General features: G+C 35.5%; 1 protein-coding gene across 1 annotated transcript in view; it reads right to left on the bottom strand.

The window, feature by feature from the left end:
* Nucleotides 1-9,501: 9,501 nt before the first annotated feature.
* Nucleotides 9,502-26,415, bottom strand: part of LOC123762278 (uncharacterized) — a 53,727-nt gene continuing 36,813 nt past the window's right edge. Inside the window, exons 8-15 of the mRNA XM_045748702.2 lie at nucleotides 25,326-25,361; nucleotides 22,440-22,475; nucleotides 21,397-21,432; nucleotides 17,062-17,097; nucleotides 14,998-15,030; nucleotides 12,252-12,310; nucleotides 10,743-10,920; nucleotides 9,502-10,097 (exon numbers count right to left, since the gene is read on the bottom strand). Of these exons, the coding sequence (XP_045604658.2) occupies nucleotides 9,676-10,097; nucleotides 10,743-10,920; nucleotides 12,252-12,310; nucleotides 14,998-15,030; nucleotides 17,062-17,097; nucleotides 21,397-21,432; nucleotides 22,440-22,475; nucleotides 25,326-25,361 (836 nt within the window). The 3' untranslated portion in view covers nucleotides 9,502-9,675. The remainder of the gene's footprint in view (nucleotides 10,098-10,742; nucleotides 10,921-12,251; nucleotides 12,311-14,997; nucleotides 15,031-17,061; nucleotides 17,098-21,396; nucleotides 21,433-22,439; nucleotides 22,476-25,325; nucleotides 25,362-26,415) is intronic.

The raw sequence follows: 26,415 nt of genomic DNA, 5'->3' as shown, positions 1-26,415 counted from the left end.
GTCTAATACACTCTATAGTAAATCACTTCTTTTCTTCACCTTAAAAGTACGAAAATGAGTTTTGGAGAACTCCTATTTCAATTAAGCCCTGATGCTAAGAAAATAGTTAGAGGGATAGAAGCCCTAAACCAGAAAATAATAAATACAGAATATGCGGTCATATTCAATGAAACATATATATATATATATATATATATATATATATATATATATATATATATATATATATATATTATATATATATATATATATATATATATAAATATATATATTATATATATATATATATATAAATATATATATTATATATATATATATATATATATAAATATATATATTATATATATATATATATATATATATATATAAATATATATATTATATATATATATATATATATATATATATATATATATATATATATATATATATATATATATATATATATATATATATATATTCAATTTACTTTGTGAAATTCGACCCATTAGGAGAGCAGCTGCAGGAGAGCGATAACAATGCAGGTGAATCGTAAAAGTGTTAATGAAATTACTCATACCAATATGTGAATGTAATTAAGAATTCCCTTAAAAGACATTTGCATTCAGAGTTGTGCGATTGGGTGTACTGTGAGTATTATAAAATGTACTCACCTAGTGGTGGCTGCATGGTTGAGAATCTGATTTTAAGCCCCTGTCTTCCGACCATTATTAGTTCAGTGCAGTGACTTTTTTCACTCGTTTTTCTTGCTGTAGTTACGTTTAAAACTATCGAATTGGACAAATCCACAAGGGCCGAGACGAGGATTCGAACCTACGTCCGATATCATCCCAGACGCTGCCCTTATCGACTGAGCTACTACATGGTCAAAAGAGTTGAAATTCATTTGATGCATCACGCTATTGTGATTTCTGTGTGTATCGAATTGGCTTCGAGAGCTTGCTCATGTAATACGTTTCGCTTATTTATGACTCTTTAAGAGCGAAGAAGTTCTTTCCGACATCTCTGTGGCTCATCTGTGTTTCCAGTTTACATTTATATTGATCTGTTGTTCATTAATTGGAACATTGTTTCTATATCTACTTTGTCAATAATCCCCCATTAGTATCTTGTACGTAGTTATCATGTCTACTCTAGTCCTAGTTTATCTGGCTATGAGAGGATTACGAGGTTGAGGGAGTGTAATGGGGTTATGTGAGTAGTCATGTGTGGGGGGTTATGAGGTTGTATAAGGTTTATAGGGAACCCAGAACTAACAAAAATCACAAATACTAAAATATATGTCTAACACAAAAAGCAAATCAAAGTATATATATAAAACATATTTAAATATCCTCAAAAAGCACCTCAAGATACATGCCGCAGTTCTTGAGCGTCGAGCGGTTACGGCGACGAAAATGAACAGTCCATTTGTGGAAAAAAGCTGACTAATTTAAGTTTTTTTCCTCTACTCCGAATCCTGTGTGTGGGGGAGAGGGGGGGGGACGACAATCACAAGCGCAGCCATATGTCTTGTGTTGAAACGCGAATGCAATTCATTACAGTTGCGGCATTGAAGAGAAGGAACATTGAAGCCTTATATCAGAGTGCGACAAAAGCCTTGTGGTGGAAGTTGCCTTAGTATTTTGTGGAAGGTGTGAGCAGAGAAGCCTGGCCTCCGGGTCTTACATGTCCAGATCTGGGAAGGCGTGTGGCGCCACCAAGAAATAAAAGCAATAATATTGTCAATAATGCAAATACCCAATAACAATGCTTCTACTACTGCAACTGCTATTACTTTTACTATTATGCTTCTACTACTACCTATAATAATAATAATAATAATAATAATAATGTTATAAAATTTAGCACGAGAAAAATATGGATATATCATTGATATGGATGGAATATGTACACACACACACACACACACACACACACACACACACACACACACACAGACACACACAGACACAGACACACACAGACACACAGACACACACAGACACACACACACACACACTCCCCTTCCACTCACACGATGCACCTTGCAACAATATCACACTATTTTTAATATATGTCGCGTCAAACAAAAATAGGCTGAGCGTCAAGGCTTTGATGTTGGAGGGAGACGCCGCCTGCTTTCACTACAAGGTGTTGAGAGACTTTCAGGGTGGAGATAGCGCCTTAACGCCCTGCTGACTCTGTGTAGAGTGCTGGGGCGGAGAGAGAGAGAGAGAGAGAGAGAGAGAGAGAGAGAGAGAGAGAGAGAGAGAGAGAGAGAGAGAGAGAGAGAGAGAGAGGGGGGACGTATCAACCCCCTTTCGTAGTGGCACGGGGGGCAACACCCCCTCCCCATGACACTCCTGATAAAACCACTACTAATCCTGCAAAGTTTATTGTTGCTGACCCTAAGCGTCTGGTCTCTAGCCTCGGACGGACATTCTCTTATATAGATATGGACATTATTATTATCCTCACCATTATTATTATTATACAAAGAAGTCGCACAAATGAGAAAGTCGCATTAATGAGAAAAGCAGTTGGGGCCATAAGGTGGATTCGAACCCGCACACGCCTTAAACCACTGGACCACGATGCGCTATAAGTAATGTAATCTGTGATACAACTGTATACTCTTAGGGGTCATGATCAAGGCAGCGACCTGATACCAAATCAAGGTTTCTCACATTACTTATATTCTGATCCAGTGGTTTAGAGCAAGTACTAGGGAGTGTCCAGAGTGCAACAAGTTCGAATCCTTCTCATAGCTCCAACTGGTTTTGTCATTCTTCTTCATATTGTTAATATTATTAATCTTATTAGTAGTTCCAGTAGTAGCAATATACTTTATGTATACATTATATAACTGCACATTAAATATACAGATCTGATATCCCTAACTTATGAATTAGATAATAGGGAGTTTTAAATAAGGATTTTTTTGTGAAAATTTATTAATATTATTCACCGTCTTATATAAGTCTACAATTAAGGCAACAGCTTGCAACTGCTACTCTATCATGTGAGCTGAACAAAATATACATTATTGGAATAATATAGGATTTATTGGGCTGCAAATGTAGTTATGTTTACACGTGAAAAAACGTAAAATACTCGTATATGTGTGTGTTTGTGTTTACTATATGTATTTTACTATTTGTATCTGCAGAATCGACCTATTAGCTCCTGGGCCCCGCCTTACTAACCAATTTATTTTTCCTCTATTATGTATACAACATATATTCTCTTACACATGCGCGTGCGCACACATTCCCAGGAAGCCGCCCATAGCAGCTTTCTAACTCCCAGGTACCTATTAACTGCTAGATGAACAGGTGCACCAGGGTGAAAGAAACTTTGCCCATTTGTTTCTGCCTCTGCTGGAGATAGAACCCGGGCCCATAAGACTACGAGCTCAGAAAGCTGTCCACTCAACTGCGAGGCCCCCCAAGCTGTGTGTGTGTGTGTGTGTGTGTGTGTGTGTGTGTGTGTGTGTGTGTGTGTGTGTGTGTGTGTGAGCTAGAGTCTGAGACTGTAATAATGTGATCAATTTCAACCATCAATGACACACTAATAATTAGAACAAATTTATAAAATACAATTTTCCAATGGGATTAAAATCTTATAATACTGCTGACGAAACATTAAGATTGTTATTCTAAGAATATTTGAACTTAAACAAGACATGATGTAGATGAGAAAGCAGCAGATGATAATAGTATTATAATCTGTTCATTGTGTTCTTCTCACAAATTCTGTTCTCATCTGTAACTCTCACCGAGGTCGTCATCGTATGTTCTTCCATAACATTATTCCTAACAAAGTATTAAATCATGTTAAAACATCCAATAACGTGAAAGATCAATATATTTCAGAAGTGTTAAACGGGTCAATATCTCACCGGCATACAAAGACAACTCAGTTGATTTGCCGACATATTAATGATCAATATATTAATGATCAATATATTAATGATCAATATCCATACCATATCTAAACACACTTAAGAAATGGAATCATATTTTCCATTGGTTGCATGTACATTGGCTGAATGCATATATACATTCATGTATACATACATACACACACCTCATACATCCATACATACAGACCATTTTTAACATTCATATGTTATTTGAATCTCCCTAAATCGACATGGATTCTTCAGAGAAGACAGTGGCAAATATTCAGTCAAGCTGAAAAAGGCCAAGATCCAGACAAGGCATTTGGTACCCGAATGGATTATCATAGTTATGTACAACAGAACCACAAGTCCAGTTATCCTATGTCAGTATTCAGAAAATATTTCCATCTCTGAGAGGAAAAAAATGTATATCTATATCATTGAAATGTGATTGACAATTTCCACTAATATTAAAATGTTCTTATAAGTATACCGAACACAAATGTGCTTACAGATAATTTTTGCTTTTGTAGAACATACAAATCTTATGTCACTGTTGAAGTACCAGCAATAATCGCTATCATTATTACAGACAAATTCATGTCTCAACAATGATAAATAGATTACAAAGTCACGCGACAAAATATTACAATTGAACGTATAGTAATGACAAGTGATTTATGTGTGTGTTATCTTACTACCAAAATGGCGTCTGATAAAACAAAGAGCTGTTGATAAACATAAAGAGCAGCAAAACACCATATTGTTATCGTGAGCTTAATCAAATGTTAAATTTCACGCCACATGTGAAGAGTATCAAAAGGTATCAAAGTAGAATCAATAACCAAGTTAACATTATTGGTAATTCATAATAGCTCCGTATTTTTCGCCTTAACCTAAACATTTTTGTTAGAAAAATATCAGTCATGGTGAGTCTCATAGACAGAGAGAACAACCAATTTAATTTGGTCCTTTAAGGTAACCAAATAATCCTAGAAATCCCTATTACACTTGACAAACCTTCCCCAAATCTGACAGATCAACCTACTCCCTTTCCCCTCACAAGGTGGCAACTTAGGGCACTGCTTTCATTACCTGGTGAGGCAAGTAGCATTTAGTAAGTGCCTCATATTACACTTCATGAGGCTACATATACACGTGTACATGTAGCTGATTATAAACTACATAGGCACCTAGTTTGGCCGCCCATGTGGCATCTTTGCATTCAGGTATGTGGCCCCTGCAAATCGTGTCTAAGGCAACACCTCATATGTCAAGTCACCTGGCATTAGTGTGCCCATACCCTCAATTAGCCTCACTCCGTAATAAACACAACTGTTTGACCTAACCAGAAACATACGAACCCAATCAACCCTCCTAACCCTTAAGTTATCACGAATGTGTCACACTTTGAAAAGATTGGTTGATTCCGTAAAAAATACGACGTATTAGATGAGAGGACAGGTTGCACTGCAACTGAAATATCATATAGTGCCTAAGTTGCACCTCAAATGACACTGCATGGGACACTTCATATGACTGCATGGGACACTTCATATGACTGCATGGGATAATTCATGCAACATTGTATAGGGGAACGCCATGTGACACCACATCTGACTCCTCATATGACATTATATGTGACATTTCATATAACATTGTATGGAATACCTCATATGACACTGGAAGCCTCATGTGACACTAAATAGGACCCTCATATGACACTGCATGGAAGCCTCATATGACACTGCACGGGAGCCTCATATGACACTGCATGGAAGCCTCATATGACACTGCATGGAAGCCTCATATGACACTGCATGGAAGCCTCATATGACACTGCATGGAAGCCTCATATGACACTGCATGGAAGCCTCATATGACACTGCATGGAAGCCTCATATGACACTGCATAGAAGCCTCATATAACACAGCATGGAAGCCTCATATGACACTGCATGGAAGCCTCATATGACACTGCAAGGAAGCCTCATATGACATTGCATTGGAACCTCATATGACACTGCATGGAAGCCTCATATGACACTGCAAGGAAGCCTCATATGACATTGCATTGGAACCTCATATGACACTGCATAGGAGCCCCGTATGACACTGCATTGCTCACCTCATATGACACAGCAAGGGACAAGAATGGAGCTGCATGCGTCCTCTCATACTGTGCTTCATTTTGCATTCTAATCATAATGTATAACAGTGAGCAGCACCATACACTGTTCTTCATGCAATAATACATTATACACAACTGTTCGTGACAACATATTCAGCATGCGGCTCACCTGTGCCACTTCGTGTCGAAAAGGTCTACACGACGATGTAACACGCGACAATTGTCAAGTCCGCATCGCACTCTACTGTCAACCAAATATACAACACCATAAAGACGACGAGCGTGTGACCAAGCAGCTACATTTGGCACCTGTGTCCTCGCTCATAGAGATACGACCATTCATTACCCAAGACTCTTATTTTCCTTGACGTAAAATCGATTTCCTACTAAAGTCTATGGAGTTCATGTTCATATTTCATCTTATTAGAACTCATGATTTTATATATATATTATTGAGTTTTCAGTTGCATATTGTCCTGGGGACCATTCAGGCTTGTTCGCATATATATATATATATATATATATATATATATATATATATATATATATATATATATATATATATATATATATATATATATATGTGTGTGTGTGTGTGTTTGTGCGTGTGTGTGTGTGTGTGTTTGTTTTTCCAAATATTCTTTCTTCAAGTAATGGAAGAAAATTGTTCTCTATTGAAATCTTTTTTGATCAAAACTTTCCTGCAGGAAAAATGTCGCTGCGGAGCTTTCTTAACACCTAAAATTATATACCAAAGGAGACACCAGAAAATATATTAATAATGATTCTAATTTGCAATATCAATATTATATATTATATATATATATATATATATATATATATATATATACATATATATATCTATATATCTATATATATATATTGTAAAGTAGAATATAAATAACACTCAAAAAACCCCAACATTTAACACATATATACCAAATACTATTCATAATCCGTAATGAAATTGCAACTTTGAATAGACATGTCCTTTCAACACAGGCCAACATGATCGACCATACGACGTTGCACTGGCGGGCTCTCATATCAGTCCCGTCAGTCAGAGACCGATAAGCATCGATTTCCCCCCCCCCCCCCCCACCACCACCCCACTGTTGCCATTGCAGTTTATCACTATTGCACAATAAGCGTACGGTGTGGAACAAAAAGTTTGGCTGCAGTCCCTTTGATATCTTCATAAATAGGTTGTTCATCAATGTTTTTTTATTCTAAAGGCATAAAAGGAGGAGGAGAGGATGTTTCACCAAGCTGAGGACGACTGAAGGGAATTATAGTGCTATAGATGCTCTACTATCAAGCACAATAACTCTGCTCGGAATAGTTACACTATACAAAGGCGTTGATATTCGCTATTCTCAAGCATGCACAATTAACCAAATATATCAAATGCTGCATTCCAGGCTCCTCTGTTTAAAACTTCTCACCAACAAATTGTACTTGGATAAATGCTCTTATTACCAGATTGTTAAATTGTATAAATGCAATTTTACTGAAAAATATAAAATATGAGATATATATATTATATATATATATATATATATATATATATATATATATATATATATATATATATATATATATTCCTATCATAAATTTCTGTATTCTTAAAACATACGTATCTGTTAGGCATGAATAAGAAAGACTGTCATTTAGAAAATGGGTTTAGGTACTTGGAAGAATATTAAAACTATCTCATATAAAATAAAACTGGAATGTTTTCAGATACAAAATTTTGGCTTTTAGCTGAAGGTTGAGACTGAAGCACTCGTCCGCGGAGATCTGAATGCTTCTCTATCTACACTGCTGCTTACTGTTCTATTCAACATTTATCAGAGAGAACAAGTTACTACGCAAGTCTAAATTTGCATATTTGTAGTATGGATTCATTTATTATTTATAAAATGTTGTATGGATATATATATATATATATATATATATATATATATATATATATATATATATATATATATATATATATATATATAACATATGTCGTATCTAATAGCCAGAACGCACTACTTGGCCTAGTATGCAAAGCTCGATTTTCCTAACAGGCAAAGTGATTTTCCGTTATTTAAAAACAAATCTAATTGGTTTATTTGAATTAATATTTTTTATATCAAACTAGGAACATGAATTACTGAGTTAGTTATGTTAGTTTAGGTTAGGTCATATTTCTAAGTTAGTTTTAACTCCAATTAAAAAATAGCATGTATAATATAATAGAAAGCTTTAACATTTCACAATGAAATTTTTTGAAAAAAGTATAATTTCAGGATAACGTGGCTTATTAGACAAATCAGGCCGTGCATAGTAGGCCAGTTCGTGTGGTTTTGCTATTAGGTACAACATATTATATATATATATATATATATATATATATATATATATATATATATATATATATATATATATATATATATATATATGTCTCTAAGTATAAGATGTAACTTTGATATGCAAAGAACCTCGATGAAAACAGCAACAATTCATCTGGAGTGACTCAGGTCAGCAGACACAGGACACATGGTGAGAAATACAAATATATGAAGGACTCACGTGGTCACTGGGCTCCAAGATTTGATTTTGGCGGGTAAACATTTTCTTGAGAAAAACTTTGACCAATATCCCGAGTCCGGGGAGAGTTAATTCCGTTTTAACTTGAATTGTTTTTATCGTTAATACAAATCATCTTAATCCAACTAGATATAAATTACTGATAAATTATATATATACGAGGTCAAACCGCCGAGTCATTACTGCTCCAGAACGGTAAACTACTATAATAAATTTAACTGAGTTTACCATGTGGTAAACAGGATAATTAATGAGATATCACCTAGGCCTGCTAAATTATTTATTTACTTCAAACATACCTTGTGCCCATGGCCAGTGTGGACAGTTCTAAAACTGGCTAACCAGTTTGTCGTATTCTGTGAATTTAAATCGAGTCAAAAACTACACAATAGCTATTTGTAATTGGTCACTCATATTAACATGAAACGAAGTTATTTAGTGTATATCCATATATTCATTAGTGTTATAATATGAACAGTTGATGGGTAGAATCAATTAAGCTCAGAACAATTTGAGCTTAGAATTATCTAAGCTTTCTCATTTACTGAATTATTTACTGATAAACGGCCTCATTTACTGATATGTGGGAACCTTTTCAAGCACCTGATGCCTCTCTTCACCCAGCAACAAATACGTAACAGAAAGTTAGCCAAGTCGTGTGGGTTCCATTCTCGAGAAAATCAATCGTTAGCTTCAAGGGGGAAACTTTCTTAGTCTATCTGTCATCCACTCTCACTGTGTTCCTTAATGATGCTAGTTGAAGCACTCTATGATTCATTGTTATTGTTTTCAATGTAATTATATATATATATATTATATATATATATATATATATATATATATATATATATATATATATATATATATATATATATATATATATATATATACGAAATGATATTCAGATTCAACAAAGATTAACAAATGTGTCCAAGATATAGAAGAATATACATATTACATGCAATACAAAATTTATGTGTAAGAAAATTCCCAGTTGAGAGAGATTGAGAAGGCTAGTCTGGACGCTGGAGTATAGCACCGTCTTCCTCACACCGAGACTCTAGGACGCGTGTGAGGGGCCGGGGTCTGAGGACGACGTCGTCGGAGGAGGTGGAGGAGGCAGACACACTATCGGAAGCTCGACCTTTTCCTGGAGTCCGTTAGCACCGGGGGACGCCTTGGGGGAGTGGCCGGCTCTGTCCTTAGCGGCTCCCTTTTTGTGCTTCGAGTAGTGGGGTGTTTCCCCGACCTGAGGTCCAGGGTAGGACGGTGGCTGGCCCGCAGCCGGCGTGCTGTAGGGCGAGCCGGATGGGTTGTGGTGGGAGGAGGGAGTGGAAGGCCACGGGAACATGTCGGCCGTGGTGGAGATGGCCGGGGCGAAGCTCACCACTCGGCCGCTGTCGCTCACTTCATCTTCCTCCTTCTTCTTGCGCTTCCTGCAGCCGTAGTAGGCCAGGCCCAGCGACACCAGGATCGACAAACCTGCGCCGACACGATAACGTTAGTAGTAAGATATTAATAACGTTACCGTTATTAATTGCCGTCGTCAGAGGGGAATAACAGCTTTCAGCGTTACCCAAGACAATTTAGGGAAGACGTCGGAGAGGTACCTGAAGGCTGCCGACTCATCAAACTATGTGTGACAGCGCTAGGCAGCGAGTCTGCAGTCTTTAGATATTTTCAAGACGTCTTCCCTGAGCTGACGCAAAATTCACGGCAAACTCAAACCCGTTTTCTATACTTTGGAGGCGTATGTAATCAGAAGATAGCACTTTCTACCCTGGAACAAAAATAGTTATATTGGTTTCATTTACACATTAGTGGGAATGCATTGTATACATTGGGATTCATACCATGCTACATTGTTATTAAATAAGTGAAGAAGAGTAGAGCGAGAGAGAAAGGAAGATACGAAAACACAGGAAGTTAGAAGTAGCAATACTGAAGAAACACAAACACTCAAGAACAGAGCTAGATTGAAAGAAACACTATAGAAAATAGTGCTTCTATAGAAACACTATAATATATAGAAATGACCACAGCAAGATAGAAGAAAGACTCAAGAGAAAAAAAAAACACACAGCAGAGACTCGAAAAAGGCGCCAAATAAATGAGCTCCAAACTTACAGCCAAACGCCATAAAAATAAGACCGGTGGTCTTATTGGGACCATCGGAGCTGCGCTGGGCTTGACCGAAGCTGTTGGTGAGCACACTGACGCTGGAGAAGAGGAAGGCTCCCCCGAGGATGGCGAGGCTCGCTGATAGTCTAACTACCCACTTCGGCGCCAGCACCATCCCACCTCCCTGGCGCCCAACACACACAGAGCATTAGAGTGCGCACGTCAGTGATATTAAATGAAACACACACACACACACACACACGCGCACACACACGCACACACAAAATCGTTTAAACTAACAACATCTACACTGAATTATATAACGAAGCATGTGCGGGTGGCAATGGAGAAATATCCGTTCTTTTGATTTCACATTCAATCCCTAAATTAAGACAGTGCAAATATTTAAAGTCATTCTAAAACAGTGAAGGATGACCATATATGAGAAAAGAGCGAAACAGTATGAGAGAAGGAGAAGGAATGATTGGTAGATAGCATAAAGAGGGTCTACTGGAGAAAAATCGGAAGAGTGAGAAAACCCCCAAGAACATATGAATACAGCAAACTGCAAAATGCTTGTAGCCCACAAGAGGCAGTTGCTATTTACAGGAAGATGTGAAAGAAGAAAGAGGGTGGGAGGAGGAAGAAGAGAGAGGAGAAGGAGGAAGAGAAAGAAACACAGGCACAGGTAAAAACGAAGTCTCCAGTGATTTATCCAGAGCAACAAAAGATTTACAAACTTTTCATGTCATGTTTTCCACGTGTCTCAGTTTGGCTCTCTGTGTGTTTTGTTTGTTCCATCATTGACCTTGAGGGTAACTGAGCCATAAAATACATCACCATATATATATATATATATATATATATATATATATATATATATATATATATATATACACAACTTTAGAACACTTTCCCACCAGGAGACTCGAACCCTAGCCAGCACAGTTGTATACTTCACTCTCGTGTTTAGGAGAGTTGTGCCTTAAGCATATATAATATATATATATATATATATATATATATATATATATATATATATATATATATATATATATATATATATATATATATATCGACTTCAGAGCGCCATTAAACTGAATGATTAACTTAGCATAAATGGTTCTAAGCTTTCTGGCTTACATGTATGCTGGAAAAGGTGATGTAAAGGATAGCAGCCACTGGTATGTGGAATGGATTGAAAGCTGTTCCTACTGCGTTGAGTGGCGCTTCAGTTGGAACAGCGAACTAGTTAAACCGACTGAACGTGAAACTGAACATTGCGTTGAGTGAAACTTTGTGAAAAGGAGAATGAGTAATACGTAGTGAATGTATACGAATGTCAGGAACGGGTGACAGTGACGAATCAGGAAGGAATAGGCGAATTTAGTGACATTTGTATCGGGTGTGAATTAAGGTCAGGAATGAGAGGATGCATACAGGATGCGGAAGGTGTTAAGTGTGTAACACGTAGGGTGTAGAAAGGTGTCCAAATGGAGAGAACACTCACAGTACCTCCTGTCCTTCTTCAGTAGTGGTGCTGTGGGGCACCTCCGGTGTCTGTTGTCGACTCTCTGAAGGTAGGTAAAGTGTTAACATTGTATTAGAGTTGATGGAGTTCAGCCTCACGTTAATAATTAAACAACATGTCAGTAAAACAAACAAACACACACACACACACACACACACACACACACACACACACACACACACACACACACACACACCCTATATAAGACCAGCTTTAAAGTGTGCCGCCTCATCTTAAAAAAAAAAAATAATGGTTTAGAGGTTTGCAACGAGGCTGGTTCTCAGAATTACGAGAGATGGATTAGGATGAACAACTGAAAGAACTAGACCTGACGTCGCTACAAGAGATATACAGAGATATAAAACACTTAAGGGGGTTTTACAGAGGGGAAAAAAAGATGAGGTGATTACAGTGAATATTAATCTAACAGAAGGACATGAATGGAAACTTGAGAAACAGATGAATAATAGAGAGATGTTAGAAAGTTTTCATATTGCCTAATATAGTAGTAAATAGAATGAAGTAAATAAGGAAGCTGTAGAATAGATTTAACTCCATAATCTCAGAAGTTGATGTGATAGATAAATAGATCAGAAGTCATTAACATTAGCAAACAAGCGGATGGATCCCGCAGGCACAAATAGATGAGTACATATGAGTACACAAACTTTTTTATGAGGAATTTAATCATATCAGTAGAATAAAAGCTCACAATTATTAAAAAAAAAGTTCTTAGCACAACACACTATAACGGAAACACACAGGAAAATTGAACAAAACTGGAGAACGTTAAGCTATTAACGAGAACATCTATATTGATAACGAACATTAAAATGTTAACATAAGTAATATACATAGGGGGTTAACGAACAGGTAAAGTAACAATGGGGGCAAGAATACGACAAATGCAACGGAAATTGCCAAATTGTAACGTAAAAAGCAGCCACAGTGGCAAAGGGGGGGACAAGAGCCAACACGCTAATAAAAGTAGATTTTAACAACAGGGAAACAGACTAGATAAACAAGGACCTCCAATAGAGGCGATGAGACATGGAAAGCAAAACTGGTGGACAAGACGAACAAACACCACTTAACGCAGTATATTACAGAGCCAACAGGAGTTTATAAGCAGACGACCCAGCAGCAGCAGCAGTAGCAGCAGCAGCAGCACTAAACACCTGTGTTTTCCCCCCTAATTAAGCAGATGTTTTAAAAACAAACAGAATATTAGATGTCTCAGAGCTTGCGACCACTGACTCCATTATGGTATTTCAGTTCGCAGCAGAGCTCCAGGAGTTGGTTAGATCAAGAGACTGTTGAGGAAGACAGCAAATGAGATTTTTTTGAAATGATTTCGGGGCTCAACGCCCCCGCAACCCAGTTCCCCGACCAGGACTCCTAGTTGCTAGACTGGTCAACCAGGCTGTTGGACGCGGCTGCTCGCAGCCTGACGTATGTATCACAGCCTGGTTGAACAGTTGTCATTACAGCCTGGTTGATCAGGTATCATCACAGCTTGATATCAGGTATCATCGTTTAGAATTCTAAATAAGGATTTAGGCAATCTACGTAACATTTTCTAGACCAATAATGGAATATGCAACACTGATATGGACTCTACACACACACACACACACACACACACACACACACACAAGATTGGTGAAAGAGCTTTGAGACTTAAACTATGAGGATAGGCTAAAGCACTAAATCACACAGCCTTAATTAGAGGATAGAAAAAGCAAATAAAATATGATCACAGCATATGTGAATATGGAGCAGACAAGGTGGACAACGACAGCCTCTTTAAATTTAGAGAAAGTAAAACAAGGAGACCCAAGTGGAAGCTGGACATGCAAATGCATCTCTTAGTACGTGTAATCAACAAGTGAAATGTGCTGAAAGAAGTAGTTGTGGAAGCCACCTCCATCCACAATTTTGAGGCCAGATTCGACCAAAAAATTCGAACTACAAAAGTTAAATTATAACGCGACAGGACAACAAGGTTAATAGGTGGGGCTTAAAGAGCTAGACCTAACTCTCTCATAGTCACTGATAGGTAAATACTACTTATGGGATAACAGTTAAATTAACACCATTAAGGACATAACCAACAGGTATTTTAACACCACTAAGGGCATAACCAACAGGTATTTTAACACCATTAAGGACATAACCAACAGGTATATTAACACCATTAAGGACATAACCAACAGGTATATTAACACCACTAAGGATATAACCAACAGGTATATTAACACCACTAAGGGCATAACAGGTATATTAACACCACTAAAGACATAACCAACAGGTATATTAACACCACTAAGGACATAACCAACAGGTATATTAACACCACTAAGGACATAAACAACAGGTATATTAACACCACTAAGGACATAACCAACAGGTATATTAACACCACTAAGGATATAACCAACAGGTATATTAACACCACTAAGGGCATAACAGGTATATTAACACCACTAAAGACATAACCAACAGGTATATTAACACCACTAAGGACATAACCAACAGGTATATTAACACCACTAAGGACATAAACAACAGGTATATTAACACCACTAAAGACATAACCAACAGGTATATTAACACCACTAGGGACATAACCAACAACAGGTATATTAACACCACTAAGGACATAACCAACAGGTATATTAACACAAGAAACTCTACACAAATCACAAATAATAAAATAATTTTTCTTACTAATATACGACTGTCTGTTGACATTACTACGAGCTGAAAATATAAGGCAATAATGTTAGTATAATCACTATCTAAACAAATCATATTCACTGTTATTTTATTAGTTCCAACGAGGATTTATTTTACAATTTTATTTGTTAAACAAATGTATACGAAAACCCGCATGTATAAAATTGTATTATTCATATTTTTTTACACTTTCAAAATGCTGGAGGTGTCAAGCAGTTTATAAAACCTTGAATGTTAATGGGAATATTAATAATAATAATGTAAAATGTATAACATGTTGCAAAACCTATTTTAAAATAATACAGCCATACCTGGGTAATTGGACCAGAGTGGCAGTGGTTATATTCATTATACTTCTGTGACTCTAACCAGCGCCATGCTTTTAGAATGATGAATAACCATACAGGCATATGTGCCGTTGAATGATCATGCACATGAAGGTAGAGACGTATAATCATTCACAATCAGGTGAAGATGATTATCATTCATATGCAGGTAAGGGAAAAATGAAAATTCACAATCTCGTGAAGGTGAATAAACAAACACACACACACACACACAATGTACACAAGAAGGTGAAAGTTGTATAATCATACACGCGCAGTTGAACTGAAGAATCATACATCCACAGGTGAAGGTGAATAATCATACTGACGCAGCTGAAGATGATGATGAAGATACACACGAAAGTGACGGTAAATAGATCATACATACGAATGTGAATGTGGAGTGACACACATTAACTGGGAGATGACTAATCACACATTCACTGAGAGATAAGTAATCATTCACATTCAAGAGAAAATAATTTCCAACGTTACCAGAAAGTGAATGATCATAAACATTCAAAACATTCAGTGTAAAGTTAAATAATCATTCACACTTATGTTTATGCACATTAAAAATAAATTATATATATATATATTATATAAAGAGAATAATTTTTTAATTCCCTGGGAGATTCTGGAGAACCTCCCAGAGAACTTCGTAGAGTTCTTGTTGGTCAAGTTTTGTACCACCGTGGCTGAGTCGGCTAAGACAGGCGTCTGTGACTCATCAGGTCACAAGTTCAAGTCACTCTATTGTCTCAAAATTATATACATTCTATATATATAGAATATATATATATAGAATTAATTGGTTTCCCTTTGTGTTATATAACACAAAGGGAAACCAATTTCTAGAACAAATTTTTGTTTTAAAAATAAATATTTAAAAAATGGCCATTACATATATATGAAAACCATGAAAGAAAAATTAAACACATGATAATAGATAGTAAAATTATTTTGCAATATTTGTAAATATTTAAAAAAAAATTTCACAGGTTATAAAACGAAAGAATTACATTTTATAATGAAGCAAACTAGCAATACAAAGCAAGGGTATAATAAAACAATCAATAAGCAAATCAAAGAAAACAGAAAAGAACTTTTGCCAAGCAAAAAAATAATAATACTTACAAAATATTTTAAACGTACCAGTTATTCAGTGGACATTACAACATCAAAAACGGCTTTGTAGAAAACCTTCTTAAGAGATATACATATATATATTATATATATATATAACAGAGACTAAGTCAAGTAACGTTGGTGAAGGGAAGTAACCCAACCTCCCTCACACATGAACAATGAAAAGTACGACGTTTTGCACGGGATAAGAGGATAAAGAGTCATCACATAAGGCTCCAGGAGGGACAGAACCTACCGCCACTTAAGTGTCTTGGACGGAACCAAACGTCGCCACTTTCCATTCTCCTCATATGATTAAGGTGTGTTATTAATAAACATTTGGTTTGTAGTCTTAATATATAAGAATATGCAACATTGTACTAAAAACAATTAAGGAAAATTCTCCGTATTAACGAGACTGCTTCCTTGTAAACATACCATACAATTGAGTAAACAGAACCAATTTACGTACAAATAACAATGAGAGAAGAATAACAAGGAATTCCCAATCAGGAAACAACCACACACACACACACACACACACACACACACACAGTTGCAGGGTGGGTTACTTTGCAACAATGCACGTGCATCAGCTTACTGTTGAAGGACCGTCTGTTTGCATCAGTGCGCGCTGCTGTGAACGATACCAACACATATTAACAAGTGAAACAAAGATAGCCAAGTAGAAATGATATCACATTATAATTCCTAGTGCATACCTGAGTGGACATTATATATATGTATATATATTAGTCACATCGATGATCGTTATCTTTATCTGAAAAGATATCTTGGGTAATTTGTTATATCAGGCATTCAGGCACTGATTTGAAACGAGTCGAAACAGGTTTTCAGAATCGCAGCTTAGGTGTTTAAGATGAGGAGGGAAGGAGGGAGGGAGAGGGAATAAGGGGGAAAGGGGAGGGCAAAGGGGGAAGGGAGAGTGGGGAAGGGGAAGGAAGGGGCAGGGAGAGTGGGGAGCGAGGGGAAGGTGTCGATTATCACGCAAACCTTAACTAGCAAATGCAAAATATATTCGACTTTGCATTAATACGTGCTCCCTCACGTAATTTATGTCGACACAAGCTACTCAAGTGTTTAGAACGGTTCAGACGAGCGACTACAGTATTGGTAACATGATGCCTGCCCCTCCGTCAAGAAATGACAGCGAACTGACATATCATCAAACAATAGTGAGGACTATTGATTGTGTCAAATTCTCCACATGTAATGATTAACCAAGGATGGTTCGCAATTGCTTCCGAGATTTAACAGCCTGGTTGATCAGTCCAGCAACCAGGAGGCCTGGTCGACGACCGGGCCGCGGGGACACTAAGCCCCGGAAGCACCTCAAGGTAACCTCAAGGAGATGTACAGGCTTTTTCACTACTCCTCTGGTGCTTCGGACTGTGCTTTATATATGATCGATTAATTCATTGTGTCGTGGGACAGACAGCCAGAGGATATATATACATGTTACCCTTATATCGAGTTCCCCCCCCAACCTCCCCCCAAAAATCAAACTAATGCCCCTCCACAGGATGCAACCCCACCACAAGCTGACTAACTCCCGGGTACCTATTTACTGCTAGGTGAACAGGTGCATTAGGAGGATAGGAAACGCGCCCAACCATTTCTGTCCCGTCCGTGGAATGTTATTTGTGATACTGTCACACATATGTATTGGTTATTCGAACAACAGAACAATTTCTCTAGACCTTAAAAATCAAAATTGCCATTAGGCTGAACATTTGTAGTACAATCATGACCACACTGCGACAAAGGATCCCATTAATTATCTTTTTTAAATAATTTGAGGTCTTTATAACCGCCCAATATGTCTAAGCTATGACCTGTTACCAACACGTATTTGTAAACTAAATATATTTGCAAACAAAATATGTTTGCAAACAAAATATATTTGCGAACAAAGGCTGCTTCAGATTTTATGACTGACAGGTGGTTGTTTCACCATGATATATAAGTTGACCAGACCACACACTAGAAGGTGAAGGACGACGACGTTTCGGTCCGTCCTGGACCATTCCCAAGTCGATTGTCTTGGATATATGCTCACAATCGACTTGAGAATGGTCCAGGACGGACCGAAACGTCGTCGTCCCTTCACTTTCTAGTGTGTGTTCTGCTCAACATACTTCAGCCACGTTATTGTGACTCATCGTCTGCCCATGATAAATATATTGCATATTTATTGCATATACATATTGCCTATGTGTTTGTTGTCAAGCACAAATATGTTCAGAAAAGCTACAATTTCTCTTCCTTTGTAATATTATGGCTAATTTCCTCGTATTGTCATATTGTGTCTGTCCGTCTGTTGTCTGTCTGTCTCCGTCTGTCTAGTCTATTTCATAGCCAAGAGGGCACCACCAGCCTCTTCCGTCACCTACTCGTCAATCATCACTTTCAATATCAACCTTGCTGATATTCAGTAAGCACAACCACAAACTCATTAACAAATGGCTTCACAGTATTGTATTATATGAATATATCAGGACATTGTATATATATCAGAAGTTTCTAAGTAATGTACCATAATAAAATTTTTGTCTACAACTCTGTACGATCAGCAACAACTAATTCTAAATTAATAGCTGGAGATTAGCAATAACAAATAAATTAACATGCTTAGGGGAAACAGATTAGGGGAAATATTTAACACTTAACAAGGCAATTTAAGGGTGGACACTTCGTGAACATTAAAATGCAACAGTCATCAAATCTGGGATTTACAATGAAGACTTTAGTGTAGATTAGCTAATAAACACCTCTTAGTTCTGGTTTCTAATTTATAATGTAGCATTATATTTAATAACGACAGGTATTTCGTTTTTAATTCTTAAAGTGCCTCCACTGGCTTCTAATACTTAATCATTATGATCATTATCAGTAATCAGTACGTAATTAATATAATTATATAGTATATAATGAAAATTGGCAAGGTCATAAATGATGCTCAATTCTTGAAAAAATACAGTCGAGACAACAATGACTTTTACCATTCTAAAGACATTAACTGGATGTATTATAAAACACTGGAGTCATAACAGATTATTGAAAGTCATCTTAATTTCTTTCCAATGGCGACAAAGCTGATTCCGAAACTTCGCTTAAAGCCATAGTTTGGAAAACATAGCGCTGACAATTAGAGAAGTCACGCATATGGGCAAGGAAGGAAAGTCAATAAGATACATCTAGTTTGTCATATACTTACAGTCTAAATACGCATATGTTTCTATAATTTGCGCAGCCCCTGAATTGAACATAATCTAGGTTCAACGAGCTAGTTCATTTTCAACTCGCAGCAGGTCACACATAACAGGAATCTGATTTCGACAGGATTAAAATGGCTAGTCAACAGGCTATCTGTTGGTGATAGTAATTCCTTAATAATATCCAGCATCCAACTAGGCGTATCCCTGGTTTCCTTCCTGGTTTTGTTCCATCCTGCCGACCTCCTCTACCATGATACATATCACTCCGGCTTTAAATGCATTGTGTTGCTGGACAGTTCATATTTCTGGCCAAAGTTTGAGAGATCGGCGATAATCGAGCGCCTGGAATAAATGCTTATACGGTTTGTTAAATGATTCACCGTAGACATAAGAGTGTAGTTCGTTTGTGAGTTATTTCTTTAATTAAGTTCTGGTAAGTGCCAGGTAGGAGATGGTGAGGATTTCAAGTATGAACCTCTAAGATACGCCTTTATAACATTTCCTTAATACACAATTTAGCTTGCCAAGATCATTTTGCAGGTTTAAAAATTCACATCCCTTCAAGCCGAGACATTGACTTAAATAACTTTATTTTCGACCAGGTTTCATAATCTAACTTTCAGGTCTCTTTGAAAATAAATTATATATATATATATATATATATATATATATATATATATATATATATATATATATATATATATATATATATATATATATGCCAACCAAAAATGCCTTAGTACTGCCGATGCGACAGCCAACTCTGTCTATTACCTCTTAACAATAGAAGATAATTAGCAAATAATGGATTAAACACAATTCCTTGTTTGACTTCTTTTGTTAGTGATAACCTTTCAGACAGGACACTGCTCCATTTCACATTTACTGTGCATACCTAATAAGAAATGCACAAGAATCTAGCGATTACAGGACGTACTTTTCTGCATAGCAGCTACCTGAGACGTTTGGTGCATTCAACTTTGTGAAATGCTTTGGTGTCAACTAGAAACAGATTAAGAATAGAGCTGTACTGTGATTACTGAATAGTTGCCACTAAGAAACAAACTGCACATTGCCGTAGCCAGTTGTGTTTGCTAATTGAGACTCACAGGTGCTTTGTCCACCAGTCAGAAAGTCGAATAATATATAATCAAATATTTCGTTAAATGATGTATTTAGTGAAAATAAATTTGGATATCAGAGGAAGACAAATACGCCTGCCAGTGTATATTACAAATGGCTACGTACCATACAGGAGAAAATCTGTAACACATTTAGATAAACATACAGTTTCAGCTTCGTCTGGGGTCAATCTAGCTATTTCCCGACAGGTCAAAGCTTTTGACTTACTGGCTCTGCTAAACAATGTATTTCTAAACAATTAAAAACAGATTACTTAAAGATTGTATGAAGAAATTACGAAGGGAATATATTCTACTATGAAAATTTATCAGGAGTTAATAGTAACAGGAGTTACTCTAAAAGGAGTAAAATGGAAATTACGAATGTACAGTTGGGAAACATAAATTACTGAAAATTCTTATAGTTTAATAACTACGAACGAAGTCATTAAACTGTGCGTTAGAGTGACACTGAACATTTTAGGGGAGGAATTCTCACAAAGGGTAAACATATACACATATAATTATGAAATCTTACAGGATATTTAGGGGGAAATAAATCAATAGTTTGCTTACTAGTGAACGACCTCCTGTTAGGATCGGTACGAGGTGCTGAAAAAATACAGCAATAAATATCTGATACATGAAATATATCAGATGTATAAAAAAATATATTCATGTATTAATTACTGTAGGCATTTATAATGGTAAGTAACGGAGAACTTTTTAAATTGAAATCAAAATAAAGAGAGAGCTAGAGCTGCTACAGTAAATACACAACGATTCAAATACACAATGAATCAATACACAATAATGATTCAAATTACAGTAAAGTGCAAGAATATATATATTGAGAAGGTAATATTAAAATCCGTAGATTATCTTTCAGTTATAATATATGATTAAATCTCCAATTATGATGATTTTTACCATGAAATGCAACGGATAATGCTACCACTAACTCAATTATATGTCACAACATAGGTACAATAATGTTACATATTATATTTGGAAAAAAAAATATTTTCCTTTTGATAATATCAAGTATAAACATTTATGCACTGAGAATGCACAGAACACTTTCAAGTCATTTTTACATAGAAGAAAACATATAAATCTAAAAACAATTACTTTACACAGAGAAACGTCAACGAAATATATGTGTGTCTATGCGTGTGTGTGTGTGTGTGTGTGTGTGTGTGTGTGTGTGTGTGTGTGTGTGTGTGTGTGTGTGTGTGTGTGTGTGGTGTGTGTGTGTGTGTGTGTGTGTAAATCACCAAGAAATTAACACGTGACGAACATTGTGACAATTGAGTTGTTTGCAACGGGAATTAAAATATTCCCACATTGTGTTGGCCGAAAACAGTGATAAATATATATATATATATATATATATATATATATATATATATATATATATATATATATATATATATATATATATATATATATATAACACTGAGAGGTTATAGTACCTGAAAAGGGAAGACATGAATACAACCGGAAACGAATTGTGTCCTTGAGAGAGAGAGAGAGAGAGAGAGAGAGAGAGAGAGAGAGAGAGAGACTCAACACAAACTATGTAACAATATATGTGGTTTAGATAACGTTTTACTTACTATGCAATGACCTGCGGTTTGGGTCACTACGAGATGCTGAAAACAATTTAAAGCAGCAAATTAAATATATGTCTTACTTTTGATTATATGAATTGATTAATTGGTAAATAACAGTATATCCTCGTCGATACAGTTTGTTAGGGTAATAGGTTCAGTAAATGATCCTCTCAAACGCATCAATTCATCGTGTAGATAGTAATTGACCAATGAAAACTAACTTTTGGTCTTAACCAATCACAGCTAACATTAAGTATTAACCAATCACTACTCAATCTAGGTATTAACCAATCACGACTAACATCAGGTATTAACCAATCACAACTGACATTAGGTATTAACCAATCACAACTGACATTAGGTATTAACCAATCACAACTGACATCAGGCATTAACCAATCACTACTCAATCTAGGTATTAACCAATTACAGCTCACTTAGGTATTAACCTATCACAACTCACTTAGGTATTAACCAATCACAACTCACCTAGGTATTAATCAATCACAACTCATTTAGGTATTAACCAATCACAGCTCACTTAGGTATTAACCAATCACAGCTCACTTAGGTATTAACCAATCACAGCTCACTTAGGTATTAACCAATCACAGCTCACTTAGGTATTAACCAATCACAGGTCACTAAGGTATTAACCAATCACAAATCGCTTCAACTTTGCCATAAGCAACATGATGATTGAGAAAATTAAACCTGTGTTTTTTAAATGAATAAATTAGTGGTATTGGCTTAGCGAGCATCATTAAGAATCGAGACGTCAATTATTTAGAAATAAAATACAATTTATGATTCAACAACAACAAAGCGAATATATTCAACAGTGAATATATTCACTCAACAGAATGCAGTAGGCAATATATTCACTCAACAGTCGCTAGCGGTGAAAATAGTCAGTCAAGAGTATACAACAGTGAATATAATCAATCAACAGTACCGATCCGTAAATATGGTCACTCAACAGTACACACGTCAGTATAGTCACCCAACAGCAGCTATGGTCATTCAACGGTACACAACTGCCAATATCACTACTCAGCAGTAAACAAGAGTCAATATAACCACTCAACAGTAAACAAGAGTCAATATAGTCACTCGACAGTAAACAAGAGTCAATATAACCACTCAACAGTAAACAAGAGTCAACATAATCACTCAACAGTAAACAAGAGTCAGTATCACCACTCAACAGTAAACAAGAGTCAATATAGTCACTCAACAGTAAACAAGAGTCAATATAACCACTCAACAGTAAACAAGAGTCAATATAGTCACTCGACAGTAAACAAGAGTCAATATAACCACTCAACAGTAAACAAGAGTCAACATAATCACTCAACAGTAAACAAGAGTCAGTATCACCACTCAACAGTAAACAAGAGTCAGTATCACCACTCAACAGTAAACAAGAGTCAATATAATCACTCAGGAGTAGACAAAGGCAGACACAGTCAGTCATTAGCACACATGACCACATGACCTCCAATCCAACACACACTAGAGAGAACACTAAGTACAGTAAGTCAACGACACCCATATAACAGTGGACACATGCGGACTATGAGGCAATAACAACACATACATGTCGTCACACACATTGTGAGTATAGTGTATGGACACCAAATTCTCTCAAATGAAATTAGAGTTTATATAAAAAAAACGTGGGATACATCTATTTAATTTGCGAGGTGTTGAAAGTTAATTGAGAATAAGATCCATTTATTACAACTGTGGGGCTAAATGAGGCACATCAAATCTTAGTACAAGAAATTGGAAAATAGGAAAACGTGTATATTATATATATAACACACATAATTAGAGAATGCTTAACGCGTTTTCGGCTAATTCGCCTTCATGAGAGCAAAGTAGAATGAATTGATTCATTCATTCTACTTTGCTCTGATGAAGGCGAATTAGCCGAAAACGCGTTAAGCATTCTTTATTTTTCACATGTGGTTATTCTGCATAGATATATAATATTATACACGTTATGATATTATTACACGTATATATATATATATATATATATATATATATATATATATATATATATATATATATATATATATATATATATTACATTATATATATATATATATATATATATATATATATATATATATATATATATATATATATATATATATGTCGTACCTAATAGCCAGAACGCACTTCTCAGCCTACTATTCAAGGCCCGATTTGCCTAATAAGCCAAGTTTTCATGAATTAATGTTTTTTCGTCTACCTAACCTACCTAACCTAACCTAACCTAGCTTTTTTTGGCTACCTAACCTAACCTTACCTATAAATATAGGTTAGGTTAGGTTAGGTAGGGTTGGTTAGGTTCGGTCATATATCTACGTTAATTTTAACTCCAATAAAAAAAAATTGACCTCATACATAGAGAAAAGGGTTGCTTTATCATTTCATAAGAAAAAAATTATAGTAAATATATTAATTCAGGAAAACTTGGCTTATTAGGCAAATCGGGCCTTGAATAGTAGGCTGAGAAGTGAGTTCTGGCTACTAGGTACGACATATATATATATTATATATATATATATATATATATATATATATATATATATATATATATATATATATATATATATATATATATATTCACTCATGTTTCTTAATACTGACAAAGAAATTAGGCAGGACCCCTTTTGTAGTTTTACATAATGTTCTATACACAAGTAAAAAAACAAACAGGATAAACAATTAGTGTCTCGTTGTATTCTAAATACCATCAAGAAACCAAACAGGGTACATATATTTTAGTTTCACATGGTTTTCTTTATTCAGGGAAACAGACTACACAGATACTAACCTGGAAACAATAATTATAATACACAGAGATTTGCTTACTGTTGAAAGACCTTCTGTTGGGGTCAGTACGAGGAGCTGAAAGCAGACCAACACGGCGTTAATACACTTTACTGAATGAGATTTTACTGAATGATATTTTACTGAATACATTTTTCTTATGTTATGCTTCATAATGATTTTGATTATATTGTCGTAAAACTTAATTGAAATATATAAAAGGAAAATGTTAAACTAAAAAGAGTGTAAAGGAGTTTTTAAGAGTTTTAAGTCCATTTACATACACACACATTATTGTTAGACGTAACTGTATGCATCAAAGAAGTTTGGAGACTTCTACTGAAGCCATTCCAAGTTTTACTTCCTGTGGATTCAGTGGAATCCCAAGTTGTGTAACATAGTACCATGTCGTGGTACAGGGGAACAAAGTTCGTGACTGGTAGTACCTTAATCACTGGTTCGAGTCACCCCCCATTGTTCCAATTAATTTTCTCTAATATATATCACATTAGTGTGATTTTCTTGTGAAAATAATAAGTATAATAATGAAAATACACAACAATAATTATGATAAAAATACTAATAATTCATTACAATGGTACAACATTAACAAAAATTAACCAATTACATTACTAATAACTAGTTTACTGTATGAAATCCATCACAATTTATGTTATTTCTATATCAAAAATTAGCAGTCACAATCCTTCATGAACTACTCTAATGAAAACAGTATACAAGTAAAATTTGAAAAGAAATTCATATACATATGAAAAAACAAATCAGATTATCTTTAACATGTACTAGCACCTTATTGTAATATCTATGGCAAAACAAAACACAAATTTAACGTCTTCAGCTGTTATAAAATGTTACATTCCAATCTTTTATTAATAAAACATCAACATGAATATATTATATATATATATATATATATATATATATATATATATATATAAAATATATATATATATATATATATATATATATATATATATATATATTTATATATATATATATATATATATATATATATATTTATTTATTTATTTATATATTTATTTATATATTTATTTACTTCCACAACAACTAAAGTCAGAGTTTAACGCCATTCACATTATATTCAGCAACT

Source organism: Procambarus clarkii, chromosome 2 (assembly GCF_040958095.1).
Source record: "Procambarus clarkii isolate CNS0578487 chromosome 2, FALCON_Pclarkii_2.0, whole genome shotgun sequence".
NCBI classification, from domain to species: Eukaryota; Metazoa; Arthropoda; class Malacostraca; order Decapoda; family Cambaridae; genus Procambarus; species Procambarus clarkii.
Note: the sequence above shows the minus strand (reverse complement) of the source record. Positions and strands in the feature narration are given on the sequence as shown.